This window comes from Erythranthe guttata, chromosome 12 (genome assembly GCF_056151865.1).
Source record: "Erythranthe guttata isolate IM_541 chromosome 12, IM_541, whole genome shotgun sequence".
Taxonomy (NCBI): Eukaryota; Viridiplantae; Streptophyta; class Magnoliopsida; order Lamiales; family Phrymaceae; genus Erythranthe; species Erythranthe guttata.
This window is the reverse complement of record NC_142544.1, coordinates 20,204,322-20,219,836: the sequence shown is the minus strand read 5'-3', so window position 1 is coordinate 20,219,836 and position 15,515 is coordinate 20,204,322. Positions and strand designations below refer to the sequence as shown.

The 15,515-nt window shown below is 36.6% G+C and overlaps 4 protein-coding genes across 4 annotated transcripts; 2 read left to right on the top strand and 2 right to left on the bottom strand.

Moving 5' to 3' along the window:
* Positions 1–184: 184 nt before the first annotated feature.
* LOC105970048 (putative ADP-ribosylation factor GTPase-activating protein AGD6) lies at positions 185–2,810 on the bottom strand. The gene is made up of 3 exons (XM_012994825.2): positions 1,642–2,810; positions 1,480–1,557; positions 185–1,025 (listed from the first exon to the last, which is right to left on the bottom strand). The coding sequence occupies exons 1-3, from the start codon at positions 2,461–2,463 to the stop codon at positions 540–542; spliced, it is 1,386 nt and encodes a 461-aa protein (XP_012850279.2). The 5' UTR covers positions 2,464–2,810; the 3' UTR covers positions 185–539.
* Positions 2,811–3,885: 1,075 nt separating this feature from the next.
* Positions 3,886–6,716, top strand: LOC105970049 (short-chain dehydrogenase TIC 32 B, chloroplastic). Its single transcript, XM_088826923.1, has 9 exons — positions 3,886–3,977; positions 4,071–4,256; positions 5,111–5,342; positions 5,427–5,506; positions 5,619–5,772; positions 5,858–5,936; positions 6,040–6,124; positions 6,194–6,240; positions 6,373–6,716. The coding sequence occupies exons 2-9, from the start codon at positions 4,145–4,147 to the stop codon at positions 6,538–6,540; spliced, it is 957 nt and encodes a 318-aa protein (XP_088683049.1). The 5' UTR covers positions 3,886–3,977; positions 4,071–4,144; the 3' UTR covers positions 6,541–6,716.
* Positions 6,717–6,856: 140 nt separating this feature from the next.
* On the bottom strand, positions 6,857–8,686 carry LOC105970050 (actin-depolymerizing factor 1). Its single transcript, XM_012994827.2, has 3 exons — positions 8,426–8,686; positions 7,390–7,655; positions 6,857–7,277 (listed from the first exon to the last, which is right to left on the bottom strand). The coding sequence occupies exons 1-3, from the start codon at positions 8,426–8,428 to the stop codon at positions 7,127–7,129; spliced, it is 420 nt and encodes a 139-aa protein (XP_012850281.1). The 5' UTR covers positions 8,429–8,686; the 3' UTR covers positions 6,857–7,126.
* A 2,235-nt stretch (positions 8,687–10,921) lies between these two features.
* Positions 10,922–15,351, top strand: LOC105970016 (serine/threonine-protein kinase STY13). Its single transcript, XM_012994796.2, has 3 exons — positions 10,922–11,263; positions 11,886–12,885; positions 14,691–15,351. Exons 2-3 carry the CDS (start codon positions 11,990–11,992, stop codon positions 15,028–15,030), a joined length of 1,236 nt encoding a protein of 411 aa, XP_012850250.2. The 5' UTR covers positions 10,922–11,263; positions 11,886–11,989; the 3' UTR covers positions 15,031–15,351.
* Positions 15,352–15,515: the final 164 nt, after the last annotated feature.

The window sequence follows — 15,515 nt, the reverse complement described above, 5'->3', positions numbered from 1 at the left end:
CTTCCCACTAAGCACACACTTATGTGCAGATCAACGGTTAATAATCACCCGGTGTATTTCACCGGGTGTAGCATCAAATAAAATCCCAAAACAAGCCAATCAATCATAGCTAGGGGAAAAACGGAATAAGAAAGATCCATTTCGATTCTCAATGATATCTACTTGTATAGCGTACAAGAAACGATGACCAACATATAAAGGGGGATATATAGATTCCATTGTAGTTCACGTAATCACAATGAAGATACAGAAAAATAGAACATAAAAAACAACAAAACTAATTGCAATCCGAAGGCAGTCTAAATTAAAATTTGAAATGGGAAAAGCAAAGGTCAGTACAACACAAACAAGCAATCCCTATCGTTCGATCGGTATTTCGCAGGTCCAGTACACGATATTTTACATTTATAGACCCTATGTCACACAAACCCATCATCGTATTGTGTTGGGTTTTATCCGAAGCAAAAATGTAAAGGAAGAAAAAGTTTAAAAAAAAAAAAAAAGGATGCAGCATCAAGAATGAGATATGAGTACTTACCTCAAAGAAACCCACCCCCAGTCCACTTGCTGTCATCCGATTTTCCATTATAACCAACCGAGTTCTTATCAGGTGCACTATGATAGAAACTATCATACCCATCGTCTTTACCATCATCCCAGCCTGTCCAGCTTTCATCCCCTTTTGAGGGGGGGGCTGGGGCCCCCTTCGACGAATCTTCTTTTCTGCTGTCTTTGACATCCCAATCATCCCACGCACTAGAGCTAACAGAGTTAGACTGACGAGTGGATGAGGATTGTGCTCCAGTTGAAGAATTCCATCCTTTCGAGTCGTGTCCGAATTCTTGATAATATCCGGTGCTGTCGTTTTCGTTCCGTTGTGGGCCAGAGCCTTCTTTTGTGAACTCCTCCACTTTCTGGGAGGCCAAAGCCATTACCCCTTTCATAAGCCCCCATGTCTTCTGCCCTATCTCTGATGTCTTTGCAGTTACAACACTGACTGTTTCCTCATAGCCCCCCTCTCTTACCTGTACAAGATAGATAAATTTGTATCGTACATCACTTCTGACGAACTGTATTCACTCCGTTTTTTGGAGCGAAGAGATACAAATATTATTTCAAAGAATTCGTAATGTCTTACGTTTCAATCACAATATGAGAGAAAAGTGAGACCGAACTGAATTTAAGTTTCTTTCAAATCTCAGGTTGTGTAACCTATTTTATGCCCAAGTTGTCACAAATTCAATGAATTCCTGAGCTTTTTAGTATGTACTATGTCGACATGTGCTTTTGGTGCAGGTTAAAAGCTCTGAATATAATCGACATGCTATGAAGACAAGAAAATAAACATGGAGAGCATAGACAAAACACCAACTTTACACACACAGATAAACAAAAAGAAAAATTATCATTGGCCATTAGTCGAAGTCAGTTGAATTTTTCAATCAAAGTATACGTAAATAAACACGAAACTGAAACTACCTTAGACGTGATCTCCTTCGTTCCAGCTTGAACAACATTTGCAGCAGATGCAGCTGCCAATGACAACATACCAAATCCCTGCACGAAACGACATCAGCTATTATTACCACATCAAACAAACACCACCGAATGCAAAAACAGAAAATATGCACACAACTCCACCTGACTAACAACTGAAAGAACATCTCCATCAGCATTGTTCTTCCTCGGGGCTGCTGGTCCCGGACTCGATCCAAATCCAACATACTTCCCACCTTGCGAAGGAGGAACACCATCTGGCCTGGAATCATTTTCAGCCATCTTCCTAGCGAAGAAATCTTCCTTATTAGCTGCAGATGACTCCAACTGCGCCCGTGAATAAATATCCTGCGTTGACTTTGACCGTGACGGCACACCGCCGCCACTACCGGAGCTCCTAAAATCTCCGGCCGAATTATTCCTCCTAATATTGTTACCCCCACTATTCCCTCCATCTTCGAAACTATCCCAACTATCCCACCCCGAATCATTCCCAGAATTACCATTCCTGCCACTCAAGGGCGGCTTACTACCGCGACTATTGTAACTGCTTTCAACGCTGCTATTCGGCTTCTTCGAGGCTTCTTTCACCACCGGCGGATCGCGCCAGGGTTTGCCCTCCGAAAGCGCCTGCACGCGATCGCGATAAACGGAGGCGGCGTTCGTGTTGTACTTGGCGACAATGTCGGTTTCCTTGGGGATTCCGTACTGAGAAATGAAATTATTGAATTTTTCGTTGCCTCCGTTCTCCATCTTCTTAAGCTGGATCTCGGACCATGAATCCATGGTTACGGATCGGACGAAGGAGATGTGGACGCCGAGTCCGCGGTGTTTGCCGGAGCATTCGAGGCACATGAAGATGCCGTATGATACGGATGCCCATTGGGGGTTTTTCTGGGTGCAGTCGACGCAGATCTTGTTCCCCGATTGCGATTGGAGCTCCCGGAGACGACGCGACGCCGCCATACAATACCGGAAAACGGATTCCGGATCCGGATCGGGTCGGATCTGGACAATTGGAAGAATAACGTACAGCACAAACGGAAGATTGCCGATCGAGGTGGATTACTACGGCTGCAGGCGACTGACTGAATGGGGGGTGCTATGGGATGAAAAAAATAATATAAATATCCACGGCGACAATTAATATAAATATATTTATTCCAATATTATATATATAAAAATTGATTCAGAATAAAAGTATTTATGGATCGGAATTTTAATTAATTAATAAATTATCATATATATTATTTTATTTAGATAAAAAGAAATGACGTCACACGTTTCTCTCTCCCAAAACTTCACTCCAACTCTGTAATCTCTTCCCCACTTCTCAATTTCTCCAGCGCCGTAATTTTTTTCGCCAGAAACTTAACCGCAGATTTGTTACCTTTTGCCTGTCTTCTTTATTCATCACTATTCACTCATCGCAGGTTATTTTTTTCCCCCCACTATTTATTTCTGTATTTTCTCCCCCTGTTTTTCATCAATTTTTTTTTGTTTTTCTTTCAAAAAAGTTGTTCGGGCTTGCGCCTTTTTCCGCGAAGCCCTTTCTTAGTGAAAATACTCAAAGCCCCTTTACTAACGAACAATTAATTCAGGCTAGCAGCCCAATTAATTTAGACAGTATAATAACTACCGTAGCCATTACCGATTGTGGGCTCAAGCCCATTATAAAATCTTTCAGTTATTTTATTTAGTTTAAAATAAGTATTGAATAAAATTGATTATGGATGTGATAAATGTTATTTCAGTTTTAATAGTATCGCTTCAATTGCAAACCTTATTTCGACCTTTTTGAATTAGGCAAAACTCAAAAGATAAAATTTGTAGTTGTTTGAGTTAGATTTCTAATCCAACTTGAATCACCGAGACTGGATATCGGATGATAAAGTTATTCATGAATCAATGAACACTTCCCATAAAATTATTGAAGATTACTTGACTTATCTAAAATAAAAAACGTAACTCATTTATGTATAATTTTGTCATCTGTCAGCCAAATTAGCTGTCACGGGTTAAATTAGAAAGCTAATACAAAGAACCACATTTCATGTTCTTTTTGCCAACATCGAACTATAAAATAATCAAAATCTCGTCCGAAGTCAAAATGCAAATGACATTTAACATTTCAGAATCGATGAATATGTATTATGTTCTTGAATACGATACATTTTTTATATGTTGGTGGTGGTCACCAAGAATTTCATGCTCATGCATTTAATGTGCGCTCTTGCTTTCTGATTATTTCAATTCATCCAAATCATCATCATATTCCTATTTATCTAAGACGGTTGAAAGTTAATAATTATTTACAGGCCCTCACCAACTTTCATTAAATGCCCAATACGTCCTCTTGGACCAAATTTTATTTAACTCATTTATTTAATTTAATTTAAAATCAAGTCACGCATTCTACTGGCTTTATTCTCTTTTCTTCTTATCACTTGTGCAATTAATTTCATTTTCCGCCATCTCATGTATTCTCTCACCTCTCACTAGTTTTAAATTTGGGCATTTTAAAACTCCTCTCTCTCTCTCTCTCTCACTCCATTTCTGTTTTCATTTCTCAGTGCAGCTTTTGAAGAGATCGAGAAATCAGTTTGCCATTTTTTTTTGGGCAGAGAAAAACTCAGCAGGGGGAAAAATGTTGAGATTGATCACAGGAATAGCAGGGCCCAGTGGTTTTGGATCAGCTTCAACTGCTGAACAGGTTACTCATGGAATTGATGCTTCCAATTTTACTGCCATTATTACAGGTTTCATCATTTCTTTCTATTCTGTTGATTTTTTTTATGATCAATGTTTATTATTAATTGTACTCGTATTTGTGTATAATGTATCTATCTATGCATGCAGAAGTATCTGGATTTTTTTTGTTTTTTTTTTTTGTGTGTGTGTGTGTGTGTTGTTCTTCTTCTTTGCAGTCTGCAATTTTACTGATATCAGATTTGATTGATTGGTCCTGCGCACCTGTACAAAAAACACACACAGAGACACATAAATATGTGTGTTTGTTGCCTTTTTTGCCTCTGTTCTCTTCTATTTAATTACTAGTATTTTTATTTATTTTTTAATTTTTTACATTTTTAAACTGGAAATCTACCAAGTAGTTCTGGTTTAAAGTTGGACTAGAAATCTACTCAGGACTGGTTCAGCTTAACCAGCCAGTAATTGATGCTTTGCTTATGTTGCTGGGCCGGGCCGGGTTCGGATCCATGGACAGTTGACCCGATTAACCGGTCAATTGAACATGGGTCTATCCATGACCAGATTCAGAAAATACTTAGAAAAAAATATTCAATTAATGCAGCCATGTTATCGACTTTAATTGATACCCCCATTAATTTCGAATAGTTGAACAATCAACCACAAGCAATCAATAATCAACCACCACCCATTATGCGATAAATTATTTTATTGTTAATTATATATTTCAATCTTTTATTTCATTGAAAATATATAACTGAATCTGCATAATAAAAATTAAATAGGAATATATAATATATATATATATATATATATATATATATATATATATATATATATATATATATATATATATATATATATATATATATATCCCAATTGTTTGATTTGATTTGATTTGTAGGTGGTGCAAGTGGAATTGGAGTGGAGACAGCAAGAGTATTGGCGCTAAGAAAAGTGCATGTTGTTATTGGGGCAAGAAACATCGAAGCTGCAAATGAAGCGAAACAGATGATTCTTAAAGGCAACGAAAATGCACGAATCGATGTCCTGAAACTCGATCTCGCTTCCCTTAAATCAGTCAAGGCCTTTGCTGATAGCTTCATTGCTCTTAATCTCCCTCTCAACATCTTAATGTAATCTTATTTTTAAAACGTGGATATATATAGTTTGATTTTTAATATTTACTAAAATTGCAGTTTTTGTTGGGTTTTTTTCAGAAACAATGCCGGAATCATGTTTTGTCCTTACCAGCTCTCTGAAGATGGTATTGAGATGCAATTTGCAACGAATCATCTTGGTATAAATTGCACTTTTTTACTTGTATTTTTCGTTCATTTTCTCGTACAATTTGAAATTTCCTTAATTTTGTGTGTTTTGTTTTATTGCTTTGTCTTAATGTTTCTTGATAGGTCACTTCTACTTGACTAACCTTCTCCTTGAGAAGATGAAAGATACAGCAAAATCTAGCGGCATTGAGGGCAGAATCTTGAATTTAACCTCGGTGGCACACCTCCACACTTATGAAAAAGGGATCCAGTTTGAACATATAAACGATCAAAGCAGGTATAGCTTATTTTAATGTAAATGATCAAGTAAATCCTAATTTTATTTGATTATTTTCTCTTATACATTTCTCGACTATCCGCAGTTATCAAGACAAGAAAGCGTACGGACAGTCAAAATTAGCCAACTTATTGCATGCCAATGAGCTCTCTAGGCGCCTGCAGGTATCGTTTTCTGCATGCATTGTGCTCTTTGTTTCAAAGTAAATGTACTAGTAATAGTAGATTTTGAATCACTGTCAAACATTTTGTGTGGATGGTTTTGCAGATTGAGGGAGCTAATATAACTGTGAACTCAGTGCATCCAGGACTGATAAAGACAAATCTCTACAAGCATTCTGACAACCTGATAAGTAAGTATATATAATATATCACCCGAGTTTTTCGTCTGTTCTCTTGCACTGATCAAGAATCTGTTGCAGAATTCTTGGGGGTGGCCACATGCTTGCTATGGAAGAATGTTCCTCAGGTAAACAATCTTTAAACATATTCTTGGACCAGACAGAATAAAACCAAGAGTAGATAAAAAAAAATACCCATGATAATTAAGGTTGTTCTCAATTGCAGCTATTTACTCTGTTTTTTTTTTCCCGATCTTCAGGGGGCAGCGACAACTTGCTATGCTGCACTCCACCCGAGCTTGAAGGGTATATCGGGGAGGTATTATGTTGACTGCAATGAGTACAAGCCGGGGAAACTTGCAAAAGACGAAGGTTTGGCCAAGACGCTTTGGGATTTCAGTCAAAATTTAATTAATGCAAAATCTTGAAATTTGCTTGCTTTGAGTTTGCCTAAACCTAGTTTTGTTTTGATTTGAGACAGATTATTAAGATATTTTACATTGCAGCATTCGTTTGCGCCCGTTGTACGGATCGATGTTCATTCCATGCTACAATCTCTCTGAATCATTACTTAAATCAAAATTCAAATCAGTTATAGATCTAATCGTTCTTTTAACTATTTTTCCAAAATATATTGCAATCCACTGTTAAGCTAACAAGAGCATTAAACTTCAGCTAGCTGAGGAAAATAGTCATATACAAACAAGCAACGAAAGTCAGCATGTTATATTGCACTTCCAAACAAAAACCAGGGGTAAAACGTGTCCATATAACCGAAACGGGTTTAAGAGCGTTAACCCCGACCACATTGTTGTTACATATATCAGCTTGTAGATATCAAAATACAACCGAAACATCCAGTGAATAGAATATATAGAGTAACAAATAACATCATAATATACCAAGTACGCATAGATTTCATTAAAGATATAATAAGTATTGGAAGTACTTGGGTGACTACTCAAACCCCCCAAGTTTTACCATCCCATAAACTATAGGCTCAAATTTCATCACTTAGTACGCACGGCTCTTAATAACATCAAGCCCCATTTCAGTTGGATCAGTTGCTTGCAATTCAACTTGAATTCCGTCGAGCTCCCTCTTGAATCTGTCCTTTGAGCTAGCGTAAATCATCTTGTTTCTGATCCGTGCAGTATCGGGAGACCTTAAATGGCAAAAACACAAACAAGCAAATAAACCATTTTCGATTAGTATGCACGAATGGCATAAGAGGTCAAATAATGGAAATACTAGCTGTAAAATGATGGTCATAATACCAAGCAATGAAGAAAATCTTGCTTTTCTGGCAATTCTCTGCAGTGACAAAGTCGAAATCGTAGACAGTGTAGCGACATTCATCAGCAGGAAGGCTAGCAGTGAAGTCCTCATAGCTTTCGTTTGGCTCCCCGACTTTCTCAACAATCACCTGCTTCTGTTTCTCTTCTATCTTAAAGACAATGAAGCGGTGACTCCTTTTTGCCTTGAGTTCCAAGAACCTCAGCTTGCAATCATCATGCACAGCCATCCCGGATGCTGCATTTGCCTACATACATATAGGATCATAAGATTTCATTCGAATAACAGAGCGAAAAGTTCTACTGCCACGAAACAATCAAAACAGAGAACCCCAAACCGAAATGATAGCAATCAAAGAAACATGGATTAAACAGCTTATCAAATCATGTAACATGATTCGCATTAAGTAAAACATACCCTTACATTCTTCTAGCACTCACCTACAAACTAATCGACTTTTAGGAATATCATCGAACAGTTCATGTGCGTACGAACACACACACACAGAAAAAGATATGAAAAATCTTAAAGCCAATTCCTGATCAATATTCGAATTCGAAATCTCATCTAGTTGCGAAGCTAATCATGATCAATAATTGAATCGAAATCATTGCTTAAAGTTGTTGAACAACATGGTTGAAAAAACTTAAAAAATCGAAGAATAGTCTTCGAATCAGAAAATTCATGTTAAATATGAAACAGTAATCACATACCGCACATTTTAGCTTAATTGTTCTGCGGACAATAATTGGAAAAAAAAAATGGGGAAATAACTCGGTTCAAAATTTTCAGATACTCAGTACAGAAAATCAACAGCAAACAGCAGCATAGAAATGAAACCGAGTCAATTACGGATCAGTTGAAACGAGTAAACTAAATTTAACTGCTGATCAAACAAAAATCAAAACACAATTAAAAACAAAAAAATCAGATCAATCGCATCGAAAGCAACAAAAATCAAAATCGAATGATGAAGGAAAGCAGGAGAATAAAATAAACAGGAAGACGGAGACTCACCATTTTTGAACGTGCTCTAGCTTCAATCAGAAAACACGACGAGTAAATAAAAGATTATGCAGAAGAACAAGAGGAGAGAGACAGACTTTATAGAGAGAGAAAATGTTGAGACCCCGTCGATAACGGATGGTATTTAGCGGCTGTTGTAGGGTTTTTATGGTGTGTGATACAGGAGTACCGTTTTACGGTGTGAGCACGATTAAGCAACAACGTGCCGCCGCGTATGCTTCATTATGAAAGTGGCTTCGCTGTCGGCGGCTGGCTTCCCAAGCCTAGTTGCTAACTATTATTTTATAGTGAAAATAGGGCGGATATTAATTTAAAAAATAAAAATAAAATGGGAGTGACATTTTAATTTCAATTTAATTCTAAAAGAATTCAAAACAATAAAATGAATATTTATAAAAGTGAAACTAAAAATCTAAAATACTCGTTCCGAAATTGACATTGAAATTTCGGATGGGAATCTGTATAAATCACAATTCTATATATTTTTATTAAATATATAATTTCTAAATTTGAAATTGCATTTTTCATTTTAATTTTCAATGTTTTGGATCATTGAATCGACGATTTGATTTAAATTTCTAAAAAAATAAATTTCAAAATTTGAATTTTATGTCCCCGAAAATCAGACTAATATTATTAATATATAAAATAATATTAATAATATTAGTCTGATTTTTTGGGACATAAAATTGAAAGTTCGAAATTATTTTTAGAAATTTAAATCAAATCGTCGATTCAATGATCCAAAACATTGAAAATTAAAATGAAAAATACAATTTCAAATTTAGAAATTATTGTATGGAAAATTAGGAAGTTTTTGTCCAATTTAGGCCCATAATTACTATTAAAATTTTTTATCTAGAAAGTAGCCATTGCGTGGCTCGTGTGACTAAGCCGAGCCACAAGTCAAGAATGGCTGGCATTTTTCCCTAGTTGACGGCGTTACAAATTCAGATATTCTCCCCGTTAAGTCAAATTAAGGTGCACTTAAAATATTAATAGGCCTATTTGGCAAAACAATTTAGTAAAATTAAGGAAAGAATAAATAAATGGCGGGCCCACAGGAGATTCTCTCTCTGCGTTAATCCTACGCTAGTGGTGATGATGACTTTCACGCTCTTTTTTAATTTGTTAGGTTGGCAAATTCTCCTATACCAACCATTTTTGGTGTACGATAAGAATTCAAAGTAGAGTTGTCTACATCTTTATTTCCACGTCACCAGTTTTACAATTATTGGATTATTTAGGTCTTGGACACATTTAAATGTTTTAATTAGATTCATTCTTTGACCAAAATATATCAAATATTTGTTGCTTTTAGCTACTTTAAGTATTTCCAAAATTTTGCTAATTAAAAAAAAATCATCAAATAGGAGTTGATCGTTATAAATAAATAAAAACGATGTTACTAACGTGATACATACAAATAGTTGATCATCGGAATTGGGAAGGTTATCGTACACAATCTTCGAAAATAAAAATTTCTTCAAAAGTTAAAATATCGTAATTTTATGGTTAAAATCTCCTGAAAAATAGATGTAACATGCATTCTAGAACGAGATGTGTATTTCAAGGTGCAAACGCCAATCAATGTTCATTTATGACGTGCAAAATGCGATTCACCTATTTAAAGTTGATTTTTACTACATTTACTAAACATATAAACTACTAAAACGAAACGACTATTCCAAATATTTCTCACAATTAAGGGTGCAAATCGAAACAAAAATTGTGAATTCCGCCACTTCCAATCCGATTTTTCTCGACTTTGGAATAAATATCTTCATTATGATTCCCTATATTCCGATTTTTGATTTGTCCAATGTTTTTTTGGATTCCAATTACATAATAGTTTATATATTGTATATGTATTTTAATAAATAGGACTATAGATTAATTTAGGTTGATTATCACTTAGACTGGGCTGGACCTAAGGTCAATGGAGAGCCCAAAAATTATTGGATCCAAGGTCAATTGAAGCCCAAAAATGAATTGGTTGACCAAGTCCACAAAGAAAAGCCCAAAAAAACAAATCATATAATTTGTACTTTTATTAATTAATAAAGATTAAAATTAACTGGATGTTGTTTTACTTGTGAATTTTTTGTAATTTTTGAATTAAAAAAAATCCAATTAAGTTCCAAATTTATTATTATTTTTTTTAAAATTTTCCAGTAATATTTTTCAATTTTTATTCACAAACACCACAGACATAAGCTTCTAGATGATGTACTTCAGGCAACGTTAGTTGTATCTCATTTCTTCTCCAGAGATAGTCAAATTGACCATACTGTCAGGACCCACCATCAGCCTTAGACTATTGACCGCCGCGTGGTCCGAGTAATTACCAATTAGCTAAGCAGTCTCCCTGGGGCCCACATCCAAACATTTCATCACATCGGACGGCTTACAGTGAGCCAATTCTGTGGGTCCCATAATCAGCACGCATACTACGTGTACGAGCGGCCACACAGGGTAATTTCCTTAATTAAAATAATTATTAAAAAAAAAAGGAAATGAAAAGGAGACGAAGACTAGAGAGCTCTCTCTATTATGCACACACTTCCCATTTTCCATTCATTTTTCATTTGATTTTCCCCTCTCTCAATTCATCTCTCTCTCTCTCTGCTGCTACTTTCTCTCTCTAGAACTCTCTCTCCCTTGAGCCTTTGTTGCTTTCGCTCACCTTTGCGTGTTTGCGCCGTAGAAGCTGAAGGTTTGTGAGTAGGGGCTGAGTCGTAATTTCGCTTATTCTCGCTGCTGAGTTTCTATCGGGGTTGTCCGAAGCCATCGAAAAAGCAAAGTCAAGCCAAATCCATCCTGATCGAGGTTTTTTTTTTTTGTGTTATTTTTTTTTTCTTCTCAATTTCGCATTCGGATCACTAAAATGTTGACCTATTTAGAGGCCTGTAATTCTATTTATTTTTTGGTTTCTGGCATGTGATTTTATGGGGGTTTGACGGCGAGAATTTTAGATGGCTTTCTATCTATTGTGTGTGTGTGTGTGTGTGTGTGTGTGTGTGTGTGTGTTGTGATTGTGAAAATGGTTTGGCATATGAAGGTTTTGATGGTGAAACGACTTGTGTTGACTATGATTACAGTCAACTGAAGCGATTAAGGACTGGATCGTTTCACTTTCAACTTGTCTCCATGGAAATTTCATTTCAAGCTCAATAAGTCTGATTAGGTTTATGATGGCTGGGTAACGTTGTGTAGAATATGTTGGCAGACGTTTTATGCAAATCTATTTTTTTATATTGAATGCAAATGTACTTTAGAGGAAAGCCCTTAAACTTTCTCCATGAAAAGATTATAAGTCATGCTTGATTTGTTTGATTTTGAGGATGTTAATTGTGCAGCTCCTTTGTCGACACCTAACATTTCTTTTAGGAAAATGTGTAGAAGAAACTTCAGTGTTAGTTAACATTTTTTGTTTCATTCTTTCTTATAGGATTTTGGATACAGAGGTTGAGCTTTGAAATGCTGATGCAGAAGGTATAGAATAATTTCTCAAGGTTCGGTGCTGTGGTTACTTTCTCGATTGAAAACAAGAAAATGTTGGAGGCTCCAAAATTCACTGGAATCATAGACCTAAACAGTAGCCATGACAATTTCGACTTCTCTCAAAACTTTTACCGCAAACTCAACGAGGGGTCAAACATGTCCGTCGATAGTTACGGGAGCTTGCAGATGAGCAATGGTGGAGGCTCTGTTGCCATGTCGGTGGACAACAGTAGTGTCGGATCGAATGACTCACACACTCGCATCTTAGGGCACCAAGGCCTCAAGCGTGTTAAAAATTACTCTGTAGCTGCTAGTGTCAATCATGGCAGAGTGGCTCAGGGGCTGAGTGATGATGCCCTTGCTCAAGCTTTGATGGACCCTCGATATCCGACCGAGGGACTTGGTAATTATGATGAGTGGACCATTGACCTGAGGAAGCTTAACATGGGCCCCGCTTTTGCTCAGGGAGCTTTCGGTAAACTCTACAAAGGCACTTACAACGGTGAAGATGTTGCTATTAAGCTTTTGGAGAAGCCGGAGAATGATGCAGAGAGGGCACAGTTAATGGAGCAGCAGTTTCAACAGGAGGTGATGATGCTGGCAAGACTGAGGCATCCGAATATTGTTCGATTTATCGGGGCATGCCGTAAACCTATGGTGTGGTGTATTGTCACTGAGTATGCGAAGGGGGGTTCGGTGCGTCAGTTCTTGACAAAGAGGCAGAACCGCTCTGTGCCCTTGAAATTGGCTGTTAAGCAGGCGTTGGATGTTGCAAGGGGAATGGAGTACGTGCATGGGTTGAATTTGATTCACCGAGATCTGAAGTCGGATAATCTTTTAATTTCGGCTGATAAGTCCATTAAAATTGCGGATTTCGGTGTGGCTCGTATTGAAGTGCAGACTGAAGGTATGACGCCTGAGACAGGCACGTACCGTTGGATGGCCCCGTAAGTATCTTATTCTTCTTCCTTCTCTCTCATCACGTGCATAGAATGGGTTTCTTTTCTTACGTACACTAATTTTGAAGGACCGTGGAATTCTTTTTCTTGGCCACGGGATTTAGTTATTTTCTTTTTAAGGGTAACTTTAAGTTCTAAGAAGCCAATGTGTTAAGTATATCCTTGATTTGCATTATCATTTTATAGTTCCGTACACATTTTCTTTCTTTGTTGCTAATAAGAACATAGTAAGCTGCATGTTTTCATTCTCTGGTATGTGTAGTTGTTCTTTAGAATATCCTTCTTAGTAAACTCCCTTACCCACAAAGAAAAAGAAGTTTTGCATCTCCGTTGCATATCTATATATGCCTTTTCATGCTTATAATTTTCAACTCTCAGGTCTGACCAATGAGCCTGGTAATTTCTCAAATTCAGAAATACTATGATGCAGTTGTTGCTTTGTAATATTTGAAGTTTTTGGTTTTTGTTCCCGCAAATGCCAGACGGAAGAGCAATATGATTGTATTCTTTTGTGGCGTCAGTTCGTTCTCATTATTTTTCTGAACACAATTAAGTGTGGTATTGATTAGTTTTCAAGTGCAGTGCAGTACTGGCAATTTTCGCATGCATCAAATATGCTTGGTATAGAATATATATATTATTGGTGTGTGTGGTGTGGTATCCTTAAAACAGTTCATCATTCTACTTGCTCCTTGAAGAATGGCTGAAAAACTATAGTTTATATTTTTCTGGACAAGTAGCATGTTCATGAGTGACACTAAGCTTTCCTCCGATTTCAATTTTTCTTCTTCTAGGATTTTACTCATGTTTCCATGTAGTGGGCCTCGGCTTAAGCTTCTCATGAAAGAAAAGAAAAAAACATGCCTCATGTCATATATTTTTTTTAAAGTAGCAATGTTTACCCGTAGTTTTGGACTTGTTTGCTCCCTATGTTTGAGGATTAGTCCAATTCCAATAATGGAAAGTCTTGCTTTAATAGGATCTCTCCTTTTTCAGCCAAAAAAGTATTTCCAGACAAATAGGTAGTGTGAAGAATGTCGGTGCAAGTAGTTGATTTTTGTGTCTTCTCTTCCCGAATGTCCATACGGACCATACCAGATTTCAAAATAGCAGAATTAATGTTCTTATTCGATCTAGAGTCTTCTCAGTAAGATCCAATTTAGATTATTACAAGGTTTTACAGTTAAGATGGTTCTTCTTGCTAGAGCAACTCCAATGCTAAACATCAAAATTGGATTATCAAATACTCATTTGATAATTAAGATAATATTTTAATATCCATTTACAGTTTATCTACTCGTTATCAAAATTAATAATCAATTGGAAGTTTTTTAGTGGTTTTATTTGTAATTGCCACGTGTCATTTTGTGATTGGATGTTTAGGTGGTTATTTTTTTGATAACTCAATTTCCAGGATGTATTGTTACATAATATCAAAATACTTACCCATTTTGATACTCCCATTGGAGTAGAATTTTTTAATTTGGGGATATCAAAAAGGTGGTTTATGGGTTTGATAATCCATTTGATACTTCCATTGGAGTTGCTCTAAGATATGTCATGACACAAGACTAATTTAGAAATCAGATTTATAGGTTGAATTATTTCACTTTATACGCTACTATTGTAAAAATACTAATTCATCAAATCGAACCCATAGAGATGAAGAACTGGTGTAGTTACATAATTCATTCACTTGAAGATTTGTTTCTATAATTAGAACAAACATTTGAACAAGGGGTTCAGATATTACTTTCACCTCACACATGGAAAACTCTTTGCGCCCATTGCAGGGAAATGATCCAGCACAGGCCTTACACGCAAAAAGTTGATGTATACAGCTTCGGGATTGTGCTGTGGGAACTGATCACAGGTATGCTCCCTTTCCAGAACATGACTGCCGTTCAGGCAGCATTTGCTGTAGTGAACAAAGGTGTTCGGCCAACAATCCCGAACGACTGCCTCCCTGTCCTAGGCCAGATCATGACACTTTGCTGGGACGGCAATCCAGATGTCAGGCCCTCATTCACCGAGGTTGTAAGAATGCTCGAGGCTGCTGAGAATGAGATCTTGACAACTGTCAGGAAAGCTCGCTTCAGGTGCTGCATCAGTCAACCCATGACTACAGATTGATCGATTGATGGCATATAAGAAATTAGAGTAAGGAATTTCGAGAAAAAAGAAAAGAACAAAAAAAGGAGTAACTGATTTTGGCTTCAGCAGTGTTGTGTATGTATCTATCAGGCTTAATTTCTTTCTTCAGATAGCAAAGAAAAAAAAAGAAGGGAGGAGAAAGTTTATGGTAACTGCTTGTTTCGTGTTTTTTTTTTCTTTTTCGGGGGGAAAAATTTGTGGATTAATTGAAGATGATGGAATAGTGGTAGTAGAGGAGATTTGATGTGTATTTATGTATCTCTTGTGTTAAATTTAAAGTGAAACCCTCTTTTAGTTCTATCTATGTTGTTGATCAACTATATATATATATATATATATATATATAGCTTCAGGACATTGCCGTTCTTGTAAGCTTTAATTACTTATTCGTCGTTGGACTGTATTGCTATCTGATCGTTATCAACCTTATATCCAACTAATCAAACAATGATACGAAAATCAAG

Bases quoted from the DNA above. Each gene is read 5' to 3' on its own strand.
- LOC105970016 (XM_012994796.2), top strand. From the start codon at position 11,990: ATGTTGGAGGCTCCAAAATTCACTGGAATCATAGACCTAAACAGTAGC. The intron at 12,886-14,690 runs GTAAGTATCTTA...CGCCCATTGCAG, and splicing joins ACGTACCGTTGGATGGCCCC to GGAAATGATCCAGCACAGGC.
- LOC105970050 (XM_012994827.2), bottom strand. The intron at 7,278-7,389 runs GTATTATGACCA...TTGCCATTTAAG, and splicing joins AAGATTTTCTTCATTGCTTG to GTCTCCCGATACTGCACGGA.
- LOC105970049 (XM_088826923.1), top strand. From the start codon at position 4,145: ATGTTGAGATTGATCACAGGAATAGCAGGGCCCAGTGGTTTTGGATCA. The intron at 4,257-5,110 runs GTTTCATCATTT...TTTGATTTGTAG, and splicing joins TTTTACTGCCATTATTACAG to GTGGTGCAAGTGGAATTGGA. The intron at 5,773-5,857 runs GTATAGCTTATT...GACTATCCGCAG, and splicing joins CATATAAACGATCAAAGCAG to TTATCAAGACAAGAAAGCGT.
- LOC105970048 (XM_012994825.2), bottom strand. From the start codon at position 2,463: ATGGCGGCGTCGCGTCGTCTCCGGGAGCTCCAATCGCAATCGGGGAAC. The intron at 1,558-1,641 runs GTGGAGTTGTGT...CGTTTCGTGCAG, and splicing joins TTCTTTCAGTTGTTAGTCAG to GGATTTGGTATGTTGTCATT. The intron at 1,026-1,479 runs GTAGTTTCAGTT...TATCTTGTACAG, and splicing joins CGAAGGAGATCACGTCTAAG to GTAAGAGAGGGGGGCTATGA.